General features: G+C 35.5%; 2 protein-coding genes across 2 annotated transcripts in view; one reads left to right on the forward strand and one right to left on the reverse strand.

Moving 5' to 3' along the window:
- Window positions 1-1,461: 1,461 nt before the first annotated feature.
- On the reverse strand, window positions 1,462-7,735 carry LOC115421195 (aldo-keto reductase family 1 member D1-like). The gene is made up of 7 exons (XM_030136967.1): window positions 7,643-7,735; window positions 7,300-7,467; window positions 6,451-6,567; window positions 6,086-6,163; window positions 5,252-5,367; window positions 3,150-3,260; window positions 1,462-1,606 (listed from the first exon to the last, which is right to left on the reverse strand). The coding sequence occupies exons 1-7, from the start codon at window positions 7,733-7,735 to the stop codon at window positions 1,462-1,464; spliced, it is 828 nt and encodes a 275-aa protein (XP_029992827.1).
- Window positions 7,736-11,159: 3,424 nt separating this feature from the next.
- The window catches only part of LOC115421568 (transcription intermediary factor 1-alpha-like), a 30,221-nt gene continuing 28,221 nt past the window's right edge, over window positions 11,160-13,159 (forward strand). The window contains exon 1 of the mRNA XM_030137505.1: window positions 11,160-11,430. Coding sequence (XP_029993365.1) covers window positions 11,160-11,430 — 271 coding nt within the window. The remainder of the gene's footprint in view (window positions 11,431-13,159) is intronic.

Consider the following 13,159-nt stretch of genomic DNA (forward strand, 5'->3'; position numbering starts at 1 on the left):
GACAGACTGCCCGAGAGAAAACTTTTTGTGAAGGCAAAAGGAGGTAAAAGGTACAGGATGTATACACAGATGAAACAGTGTGTCAACACTGACCACAGATCAAACTCAATATACCCTAACTGACCAAACATGTCAAAGTCTGATGGATACTTTTCACCTCTTATTTACAGCAAATGTACCTTGTTGTCCAAATAACTTATCTTGTGTTTAGCGTGTCTCTTAAACTAAGTTATTACCTTTATTGCATTTTTCCTGATTTGTTCCATAATCTAATCTGTTTTTCAAAGGCTGAAGCAGTTTTAGCTGAGTGTGCTTGATTTTTATTGTCAAATTGTAAATGTTAGACCAGTGACTATCTAGCACATCTTCATTAAAGGGTAAAAAACAAAACAAAACACAAAACAAAAAAAGAAACTGAAATAATTAAAGAATGGGACAATAAATGTTATGGTACATCTACATACATGTAATCTGTTTGAATAATAATAATAAAATAAAATCCAACATGAAACACGGAGCTGTTACATCTGACAGAATTCTTTTACAAAAAGCAGAATTATTATTACAGTTTTCTACCTCACTGATAAAACATCTGCTCATTACCTTTATTTGCAACATTCATAAACAGATCTGTGTCTGACAGGCCACCTTACATGTTACAAATGTTTCCAGACATTATACTCTGTATTAATTTGAAGAGGTTTCATCTTAATCTATTTATGTTAAAGTTCCTCTATATTTTATGTTCTTCAAAGGCCCTTTTTACCCTTCAGTGTATCTCTGAAATTAGTTAACTTATTGCGTGTGTTTTTTTACAGTATTGTCTTAAACCTGGAACAGGACTTTGGTAAACTTGTGTCTTTAAATGTCCCCCTGGAAATATTGTACCTTATGTGTATTTGAAGAGCAGCCACTTACTGTATGTGTCATGCAAAGAGTTGAAACTATGACCTCTTCTGGAAATGAAACCAATTTATTCCTTTTTTTCATTTACTGTGAACTAGAGCCCCCTAGTGTTTTCTATTAAATTGTACAGGTACGTACTTGATTGTTCCATTATTTAATCCACTATTTAATATTCTACATGAAATGGATACTCTGGATGGTCACTCCACCTGTGTCAAAATAAAATTTAAAAAAAAAGAAAAAAATAGTGTAATGTTTCGATGGTGAAACACAAGCTGCAACTTTGAAATCTCTTTAAAATCTAAAATATGCAGCTTTATATTTAGCTCACATTTGTTTGTATGCTTTCAAGTAAATATTGACCTTACATCAGCAGTTTAACAAAATGAATATTTTTATTTGGTGCCTCAGCGTCTGTCATTTCTTCGAACCCTAACCCTAACCTGGTGAGAGAAAAATCAAATATCTGTAATAAAATAAAGTTTTGTTAAAGCAAAAATGAATACTGTGTAATGAGTGTTTCTGTAAACCCACTTGGAAGATGTGTTTGATCCATTATGGGTTTAAGCTCTTGGGGATCACTACAATTCCTCTCTGGGCGTTGAAGCACAGAGCCACCTGGGCACTGCTCTTATTGTACTTTTTTCCAATGGACACGAGTAACTCATCCTCCAGCATAGGAGGACATTTTAAATTCACCCTGAGACAGAGACACAGAATAAAAACAGATATGATTCAGGAAAGAAAACACTGACAGAATATTATCTCTGTCTTCCACATATGTTTATTTTTTTTGACTCACATTTTATTGTTTCATTTTTGAAATTTTACAACACAAACATTTAGATCATAGTGTCAGTTGTCATCCTGTATATTGTCCACTTGTTTCCATTGATCTCCGCATGCACTGCAAAAATCCAAATCTTACCGAGTGTATTTCTCGTCAAAATATCTCATCACACTTAAAAGAAGACATAATCATGTAAAGAGTAACTTTTCAGTGAGATTTAAGAACTTATTTTTAGACAATAGATCTTGAAAATCTTATCTCAAGAAATCTTACCAAGATAATTTTCACTTGTTCCACTGGCTGATTTTTTTTGCTTGAATTAAGCAAAAAAAAAAAAAAATCTTAAATTAAGCAAAAAAAAAATCTTCTAATGGAACAAGTGAAAATTATTATACCCCCCCAAATACAAGAGATAGGAGAGCCTTAGGGACAAAAACTTGCCAAGGGCTGGATAGCTGAATGGGTAACCCTACTGACTTTGATACAGGAGACCAGGTTCTAATCCTGACAGGAGCAGTAAAAACAACATTGCTTATCCCGTAGGCTGACTTACTTTTTTAATGCCAGGCGAATTACTTGCCCTTCCTTGGCCCCTGGTCTAAATGTATTGTCCAAACTATTAGTGGAAAAGACACTTGTCAGGGACATGCCTTTAATAAAAGTGTCATGGAAAAATTTGCATATAAGAAATACATGACTGAAACTACGTACTGTGTATTTTTGTTTTAATGTAGTAGTATATTAATTAGTATTTTATAATGGGGGGGGGGGGGGGGGGGGGGGGGGGCATGTGCTTTGGCATATCCTCGTGGTGATATGTAGTTATAGTGCATTCGAAAAGACTTGCATACTGCACCCCACCGAAAAATTATTTCACCAGCCACCACTGGTTATGTGTTGTAATGGTAATTTTACGTATATTCTTTATTACATATAAGACTGTTTGAACTCTGAACTCTGTATTATACGAGACTGGGTTTTATTCCTGTTAAACAAATGGTTGTTTTGTACTCTGTGTTTGGTCTGTTTGGTCAAGGACACATGGACACTTGTGTTCGAAAAGAGGTGCTTTCTCACAGAAGTTTCTCACAGAAGTTATCTCTTCCCGTACTCCCAGACATTCCAGCCTGGCACAGACTTTTTTTATTAGTTTCATATAAGAGACAATGACAGACTGTAATCTTTGTACACTCCTGCAGACAGCTTTCCCCTTTGTATGATCTGTACCTTGGAGCTCCAATTAAAATACACAGAAAGACACTGATCGTCTAATGACCATTTTTTTATTCTGAGGACAAATGACCAGAGTATTTTTTCCACAATAGTGTCATCTGACATCAGTTTGATATTGAATTCATAATTTCTCTATTCAAACCTTTTGTTAGAGGTTTGTATTACTACGTGTGGTAATGTGGAATTGAATTTCCTTTATCTATTAAGTACTTTTAAATACCAGAATTCATCTGTGGAGGAGCTGAGTGGACAGTATCCAACAACCACAATGTCATTCTGTCGACAGTACTCCAGAAGCTTTGGTTGAGTAAAATATGGATGACACTCAACCAGAATAATTATATACACGAAAAGATAATTATATACACAAGAAAGTAATTAGGAATAAGAAGGGGGAAAATACAAGAGATTAGCCATCTTTATTTCATTTAGATGAAAGACAGTGCATGCAGTTGTATGTTAACATGCTGAAACTAAGTTATCAGAATCTTAATATGTCACATTGTCAAAGGTAAAAGTTTAGCACAATGCGCTTAATGGAATCCCAGTCATCACATTGTCAGCCTGTGCATTTACATAATCCACAAAGACTGAAATTCCAAACTGTCTGGTGATATTTTGAACTAAATGAAACTGAATAAAATGTAGCATTGTGCAAAATATGAAAAATAAAAGTTTAAAGTGGTTACAGTTTTATACAAGCTCAAGTTTGTTTATTTGGATTGAAATAATACACATTTCAATGTCATGAGAAATATGTGCATTTTTCTTAAATCTCTAATATTATCTGCCCATTATTACCACCCATTACAGGGTGGGGAAGCAAAATTTACAATGAACATTTAGTTGTTTTTTCTCAGCAGGCACTACGTCAATTGTTTTGAAACCAAACATATATTGATGTCATAATCATACCTAACACTATTATCCATACCTTTTCAGAAACTTTTGCCCATATGAGTAATCAGGAAAGCAAACGTCAAAGAGTGTGTGATTTGCTGAATGCACTCGTCACACCAAAGGAGATTTCAAAAATAGTTGGAGTGTCCATAAAGACTGTTTATAATGTAAAGAAGAGAATGACTTTGAGCAAAACTATTAGGAGAAAGTCTGGAAGATACTATTAAAGAAGAATGGGAGAAGTTGTCACCCGAATATTTGAGGAACACTTGCGCAAGTTTCAGGAAGCGTGTGAAGGCAGTTATTGAGAAAGAAGGAGGACACATAGAATAAAAACATTTTCTATTATGTACATTTTCTTGTGGCAAATAAATTCTCATGACTTTGAATAAACTAATTGGTCATACACTGTCTTTCAATCCCTGCCTCAAAATATTGTAAATTTTTCTTCCCCACCCTGTAATCATATCTCAGAATAATGAGAAATCGGTCATTTATTTCTTTATTATTAAATAAAGAGCCCTGTTGTCTTGTGATGTGCTGTTTTAGCTCTAATTTAGTCAGCGGGAAATAATTGTTAATATTCAACATTACTATTATCTCTTATTGATCTGACATTATAAAAAGGGAAGTGTCATGTCGGCTTTTGGACTTTGTCTGTCTTGTCTGTTTTGCTTGTCATTTCCTGTTTTATTTTGTTAAGTTTCCCTCATGTGTCTTGTCTGTTGTCTTTATTTCCTCTCCCTGATCGTGTTCACCTTTTCCCTGATTACCTGACTCCTCCCTGATTATCTCCACCTGTGTCCAATTGTCTTCCCGCCCTCCTGTGTATTTAAACCCTCAGTCTTCCCCTGTTTAGTTGCCAGTTTGTGCTCTACAACTTGTTGTGTTCACTTACCAGCGTTCTTGGATCCCGTTCGTTTGTCTGCCGTGTTTGACCCGTTTTCATCCTTCGACCACTGATTCAGCCTGTTCCTATCCTGCCTGCTCGTCATCAACCCGGTTCGTGTACCCGACTGTCTCTGCCTTCTCCCTTAAATACCTCAGCCTCCACCGACTACCTGTGCTTCGACCTTCGCCTGAATTACTACCGTGAGTTTGCCTGTCCCCATGTACCGTTGCTTGTTTGACTGCCTTTCCGTGTATGACCTGGCTTGTTTTTTGACCACCCTCTGTTTGTCCCTAGTGGGGATTCCGTTGGGGTTTTCCCGGCTCGGCCAAGCCGGTCGTCTGCCGTATCCACCCGCAGCCCAGACGTTTATCCCCGGATTCGGTGGATCCACAGAAATTATATTATCTCTGTGTTGTATAATTTTTCCTGTGAAAGTGTTTAATAAAAACACTAAACCTTACTGGTTACTTGTGGTCTTGCTTTTGGGTTCAGCCTTTGTACTTAGCCTTTCACAGGAAGTAGAATTCACCTGGCTGGACACAGGTTTGTATTTGAGGTCAGGTTTATTCAGCAGCAGTTCCAGTTGTCTGTTAGAGACACCCACACACTTCACCAGACCTGAGTCTTTGCAGGACTCTAAAGCTTGCTGAAATGCATAAAAGTCAAAATTAGATGAACCTGAACCTGTTTGGCTGTTTGTGACATTTGACAGCGCTTTGCTATTTTAGATTAAATTAACCCATAAAGACCCGGTGCTACTTATCTGGTAGTTCCCAAATGAATTTTTATCTCTATTTAATCTTTCTTAAGTGATTTATCACCATTTATCATAATATTATCCTCTGAATTTAGCATTTTTCACTGCAAACCATGTATTTTACTATATTTAATTTCCGATATTTAATTTAGATATTCATGATAACTCACAGTAAATTCAATAGTTATTATATCAAAAGAGAGAAAACTGAAGAAAAATTTACTTTTTCAGTAAAATATATCATTAACTGACCATTAAAAAAAAAAAAAAAAAAAAAATTGTCCTCATCCACTGTCATTGATTACTGGTGAATCAATGTTATAGAAGATGACAGTGTTTCCATGGTAACTACTGAGCCTCTGAACATCCAAATGGGTCATATCTGATGACCATGAGAAGATGACAACCTGCATTTTGCACCAGTTATTTACATTTATTGATAGTATTTGTGAATCAACAGGTATCAAACATTTTAGATCAATAGATGCTTTTGGTTGCCAGTGGATGTTTGGGTCTTATGGGTTAAATTAGATAGAACTTTATTGCTCTCTTGAACAGAGCCCTCAGCATCATGCCAAAATATTTAACTAGAACATGTAGTGCTCACCTCCCATGTGGCACAGAGGTCTGTGTGGTGGTAGATGTATTTTCCATTTTCATCTCTGGGAAAAAAGTCCTTTCCAGGCTAAAATTCAAACACAATTTATAAGTAATTACAGAATAGATAAGTAAATACAGACTTTATGTTTTTCCTCAGTCACATAAGTATTTGGTAATATTGAAGTGAAAATATGTGGGTGCAGTCAGACACATTTATCATATTTCGGATACACAGAGAGTTACAACTCAGTAGGGTATTTGTTTTATACAATATGATTTATACACATAAAAATATTGAATTAGGAACATAAGAGTATTTTGCTTGAAATGGTCCTGGTGTCCCATTCATTTATACACAGGTGGAAATCAAACCTTTATGGTCATGGAAATCTCCAAAATGAACAAATCCACACAATCCAGTTTTAAGGCTTTTAGTGTCCTCTCTAATCCAGATCTCACCAACTCAGGTGTGTGAAAGGTATTCCACAGCTGTGGGAAATAAGGGAGAACTACTTAGCAAACATGTTCAACACATTCATGCATATATGTTTAGGAAACTGTTTAAATGCCCACTTCCTAGTGACAACATAATGCAGTGGTTCCCAACCTTTTTTTTGGCTCGTGACCCCATTTTAACATCACAAATTTCTGGCGACCCCAGACATTCAAAAAGGAGAATTTTTATTTTTTTTTTGCTAAAATTAATTTGTTTTTGATCATTTAATAGTTTGCTATACTATGTTTCAAATAAACGTTAATTTCAGACAACATTTAGGCTACATCATGTATATTATTATGGACGGAGGCAGAAAAGCCAGGTGGAGATTACTGCACAAAGGGAGAATTTGATTTTCCGTGTTCAGGATATGTACAATCAGTTCAGCTTGGATTTACAAGGTTGACAATTAATACTGAACAAACAAGAACTCAAAGTATGAATTATGAAAGAGCTGCAGCATCTGAAACTGACCACAATGAACATTTGAAAGATAAACAGTACCACAGTGCTTCAGTTTCAGCTTCAGAGTTTGTCATGTCTTTTATGTATTGTGATTGTCTCTCTTAACTCACCATATATTTTTATTAGTAAGTTTTTATTTTTATCAATTACTAGAAATTTCAAGCAACCCCATTTGAATTCCAGGCGACCCCACGTGGGGTTCTGATCTCAAGGTTGAAAAACACTGACATTGTTTTCACTCATAATGTTAGAGTTATTACCTTCACATAGTAAAAGATGTCCTCTCTTCTTACAATTCCATCTGCGATCTTGTCTCTGATGGCCTTTCCTACTTTGTGTTCATTGAAATATACCAAAGCCCCATCAAAATGTCTGTAACCCGCATCTATGGCCAGCTTGACACACTCATATGCTGCGCCTTCGGGCATCTATCAAACATATGCAGAAAAACTAAATGTTAGAATCAATATTGTGTCAATTTGAAGGGATGCATTTAAAGTAACATAGTGTTTACATCACCAGTCATGCAATTCAATTCTTAGGCAGTCCTTATGCAGTTTGTCATCAATGGGCCTTGTTCACATCTATAAGCACAAACATTACCACACGAGGGTCTCCATATGTACCCAATCCAAACAGTGGAATATGATTTCCATCACTCAGACAGACACTGTGGCTCTCTGCTGTCAGGCTCATGTCTGGGCGACTCTGGATAAACTGGCCTGCAGCGAGACCAGCCTGTAATGTGACCGAAAACGAACCTCACTAGAACACTTTCATGTGTTGCAGTTGGCATCTTACTGAGTGGTTCAAGTCAAACATAAAACAGATGGACTAATGCTAAGATAACACATCGAAAAAAGCAAAAAATGTGTTATTTTTCCAAATTGGCTCACAATTATCACAGCATGTAATTTATTATACATGCATTACTCTGCAGAAAATGTTCAACTGTTGCCAGTAGTTAGAGCAACATTATGCCTGTATCCCATATAGTCTTCAGTTAAATAAGTTAGCAAGACATTTCAAAGAATATACTCAAGATGAGCTACATTTGGTTCGTTTGGATCTGGTCATTGCAGATACAAATCCTGGACCATTTTAAATTTCAAAAGTAATACTAATGATGTCTGGTGGAAAGTATTCAGACCATTTACTGATATAAAGAACTGAAAGTAAATGTGAACATATACCAGTACAAGTAAAAGTTATGCATTCAGAATTTAAAGTATTATCTGCAAAACTGGAGGGGGAAAAGTGAAATATTCACTTTAAAATGGTCCCTGTATTTCATTTGTATCAATATTACTCCAGCATTAATGTGTCTCTTGAATTTCACCATTTTTGATTCTTCTTCTTTTTCTTCTTCTTCTGTACTTTGAAACTCTAGAACAGTGCGGTTCATTTGATCATCTGCATATTGTTATATGATGTTTATTTTAATTTATGATAGTTGTCCATTTATGCTACATAATTTCTGCAATATCTGCTGGACATTATAACAAACATGGCAACATATTTCATGCAGTTTGAAAAGTTTAAAGAACTACAAGGACTAGATACAACAAAAAAATGAAGATGAAAATACATTTGAACTGATAACAATGGACGTGAAGCAATAGTAAATCATTTTATGCTTTTTTTTATTACTTCCAATATTTCACTTGCATTTTTTTTTGTTATTTTGTACAGCTTTTGAGGCCACTTTCCTGAAATGCCAAATGGAATGACTGAATCAGTCAATCAATGAAACAAGGCTCTATTCTCTTCATATAACCATGGTTCGATTGAAATTGGCATTAACTGTATAAGATCAATTTATTAGTTCATAATGTATCTCTTTTTTAAAATCTATTTTTATCATTCCGTTTCACAATTCATGGGCTTTTTTCTTGCCTACATTTTTAAAATCTCTTCTTAAAAGGCTCTATAGTGAACATGGAAACACTGTCATCTTCTACAGCATTGATTCACCAGTAAAACCCATGGAGTTGGATCAAAGACAGTGGATGGAGACACTTATTAATATGTTTAGTTATTGATATCTTGGCTGAAAAAGTCACTTTTTCTTCAGTTTTCTCTGTTTTAATATAATAACCATTGAATTTACTGAGCTTCAATGAACATCTACATCAGGGGTGCCAAACTTCAGGTGGACACAATTAGCCCAATTTAATCTAAAGTGGGCCAGATCAGTTCAATAATAGCATGATAGGCAATAAATAATGACAACTCCAAATTGTTTTAGCGTAGAAAATAACATTCAATTATGTTAATATTTACATTTACAAACTACCCAAACAAAAAGGATGTGAATAACCTGAAAAAAAATTGTAAAGAAATATTAGTACAATTTTACCAGTATTCTGCCTCGACTTATCATTTCTACATATGCATTACAGACCCAAATTTACAAAGGCATAAAACATTCAGTAACAGGCAGAATATTGTTAAAATTATACTTAATTTACTTCAGACATTTTAGGTTATTCACATTTTATTGTTACAGGATAGTTTGGCAATGTAAACATTTTCATAATTTAACCCTTTCTCGCATTAATTGTGAGAACCTCAGTCAAGATTTTTTTTCTTCAGTGTTTTTATTCCTCCTTAGGCATGAAAAAAACAATGCGATCAAGGTTTTTTTTTTTTTCTGTGGAGTTACAAAAATATCCATGCATTTAATTTCTGAAGTAAAGAAACACGTGTTTAAAACCCAATATCCGAGTGGGATATGAAAACAATGAAATAAAAACATTTTTAATGCAGCTAATCTGATGTCTTCTCACATCTTAACATATTCTAATACTAGTAATTCCTCACTTCATTGAGATAATGTGCAAAAAAACCCTTCTTCTCTAACAAATAACAATTGATTTACACTCAAACATGTTAGTGCAGGTCAGGTTTATCAAGAACAGCAAAGTTACTGTAATGGTATGAATGTCAGGATATGAGATGATGCGTAAGTGTCCATTGTGTTGGCTGATATGGAACTAAAACAACTAAACCCATCAATATACAAGAGAACAGCAACAGAGAATAACTGTCCACTGTAGTGACTTATGCATGAAAGGGTTAATGTTTTTTGCACTAAATCAAAGAGAAACAATGGTATTGTCATTATTTATATATTATTATGTTATTATTTTTTTAGTTTGATGTGCTAACTTGCACTTTGCAAATTCATCCCATGGGCCAGATCGGAACCTTTGGCGGGCCAGTTTTAGCCCCCGGGCCGCATGTTTGACACCTGTGATCTACATGATCAGTGAATTAAATATAGGTAAATTATTTATTTATTTATTTATTTATTTATTTATAACATGAAATAAATAAATAAATAAATAAATAAATAAATAAAATAAAATAAAATAAAAAACAAAATAAAACATTCAAATGTATTTGGTCTTCACAGAAAAAAAAACAAAACAAAAAAAAAAACACACAAAATACAGAGGATAATATTGCAATAAATCGTGATAAATCACTTAATAAAGGTTAAACAGAGAAAAATTAATTGACACAAAAGTAGCTCTGGGTATTTATGGGTTAAAAATTGAATGATGGTGGAGGGGATGTCTATGGAACAATATTCTGATGAGGTAATTGAAAAATACATTAAAGTCAACGTTTTATTTGACAGTATTTTATGAAGGCTATTATAATGACTGAAGGGACCGCCCATGCGCACTAAACAAACCTTTGACAGGTGCAGATTCCCTTCAGTTCTTCCTGTTAGAGCGCGCACAGATTTGACCCCACCCCTTTTGTGTGGCAACGAGCGCGTGTGGTGCAATTTCAACAACATCTGCAGCACGCGACGTTGCAGCATTCCGACGTTGACGTTTATTTTATTTTTTTCTTCTCTTCTTCTGATTTCATGTTTCTATGCGCAAAAAAAAAAAAAAAAAGCCACAGAATTGTTAATGTAACCCATTAAGTGAACTGGACTGAACTGGTTGAGAGTGAGAGGAGGCAAAGGCAGGTGGATGGTGCTGTGTTCGGGAAGGGGAAGGGGAGGATAATGAGTCCGGAGCCTGGTTGCTTCACCTGTGTCCGAACGGTTTGGATGAGCAGACGGTCTTAGGCTGTTCCAGGAGGGGATTTAGAGCCACACATGGACGGACTGACAGACAGACAGGAGGATGCCGCTGTTATCATCGTTGGGAACGAGGCTGAGAGTATGCCGGGGCAGGAGGAGACGCCGGCAGCAGCTGGACACAACCACCTGGACACTTGCCCCGTTTGTCATCTAAACTTTCACAGCCGAGAACCTAAACTTCTGCCCTGTCTTCACTCTTTTTGTCAAAAATGTATGCCTCCACCTTCCAGGCATTTGGCCATGGCAGAGCCGCCACGCGCCCAGGTTGACAGCGCCACGAAACCACGTGAGTTACTTGTTTACAAACACTGACCGTGGTTGGATTAAAACAGATATGCTGTTCTCACATTTACGCCAAAAAAGCATTTACGAATCAGTGTAAGTGTGCGAGGAGATGTGCGTAAGATGGGGATTCATGTGTGTGGGCTGTGTGGTTAACAAGTGAAGCGTCTTACGTTATGTCAGTCATGTCAAAACAGAAGTGATAATAACCCTTTCATGCATAGTGGTCACTACAGTGGACAGCTGATCAAAGATGTTTTCTTGTACACTGTAAAAAAAAAAAAAAAAAAAAAAAAGTCCTGTTGTTTTTGCAGAAAAAAAAACTGGCAGCTGTGGTTTCCAAAACAATACTGTAAAAAACACATCCAACTGTAAACATATTTATGGAGTAACTGACAGGGGTGTCAAACTTAGATCCTCGAGGGCCTGCATGTTTTAGATGGATCCCTCTTCCAACACACCTGATTCAAATGATAAGCCTATCATCAAGCTCTGCAGAAGCCTGATAACGACTGTCAGGTGTGCTGGAAGAGGGAAACATCTAAAACATGCAGGATACCAGCCCTTGAGGATCTGAGTTTCACACCCCTGGAGTAACATGTAGATTTATCATTTTAAACATGTAGATTTAAAAGGTAAATGGAGTGCACTTATTCAGTGCATTTTACACACCTTCATGGTATCCAAAGCCACCAGGTCAATTTAGGGTTCAGTGTCTTCCATGGACACTTTGACATATGGACAGTCTGAGCCAGGATTCAAACCACCAACCCTTTGGTTATTGGATGAGCTGCTCTACCAACTCTACCAACCCATTCATTCACAAATATACAATGTTAAATGTTTACTTTTTTATAACTTTTTTATTTAAAAAAAAAAACAAAAAAAAAAACAAATAGGCCGTTATTTCAACATTATGGTCTTACAGTTTAAACGGCATCACATTCTTTTTCAATTTACAGCTTTATTTTCTAAAAACAATAGAAATACATCATTTCTACATACAAATCTGGTTTTTTTCACATACTCTTCCTGTAAAAAGTACAGGTATATTTGATTCAATCGTTAACACAAAAATCTTTTCAAATAAACAACTTTGCATTGTATTGTCACTTACAGTTTTTTTTATGTTGCAATTTTACAACTTTTTGGTGTTAATTCTACAGTCATTTTTTACAGTGTGTGTTAAGTGAAGCATCATACGTTATGTCAGTCATGTCAAAATAGAAGTGATAATAACCCTTTCATGCATAGTGGTCACTACAGTGGACAGCTGATCAAAGGTGTTTTCTTGTACACTGTAAAAAAAAAAAAAAAAAGTCCTGTTGTTTTTATGGAAAAAAACTGTCAGCTGTGGTTTCCAAAACAATACTGTAAAAAACACATCCAACTGTAAACATATTTATGGAGTAACATGTAGATTTATCATTTTAAACATGTAGATTTAAATGGTAAATGGAGTGCACTTATTCGGTGCATTTTATACGCCTTCATGGTATCCAAAGCCACCTGGTCAATTTAGGGTTCAGTGTCTTCCATGGACACTTTGACATATGGACAGTCTGAGCCAGGATTCAAACCACCAACCCTTTGGTTATTGGATGAGCTGCTCTACCAACTCTACCAACCCATTCATTTACAAATATACAATGTTAAATGTTTACTTTTTTATAACTTTTTTATTAAAAAAAAAACAAATAGGCCGTTATTTCAACATTATGGTCTTGCAGTTT

The sequence above is a fragment of the Sphaeramia orbicularis genome, chromosome 6 (assembly GCF_902148855.1).
Source record: "Sphaeramia orbicularis chromosome 6, fSphaOr1.1, whole genome shotgun sequence".
In the NCBI taxonomy this organism is placed as follows: domain Eukaryota; kingdom Metazoa; phylum Chordata; class Actinopteri; order Kurtiformes; family Apogonidae; genus Sphaeramia; species Sphaeramia orbicularis.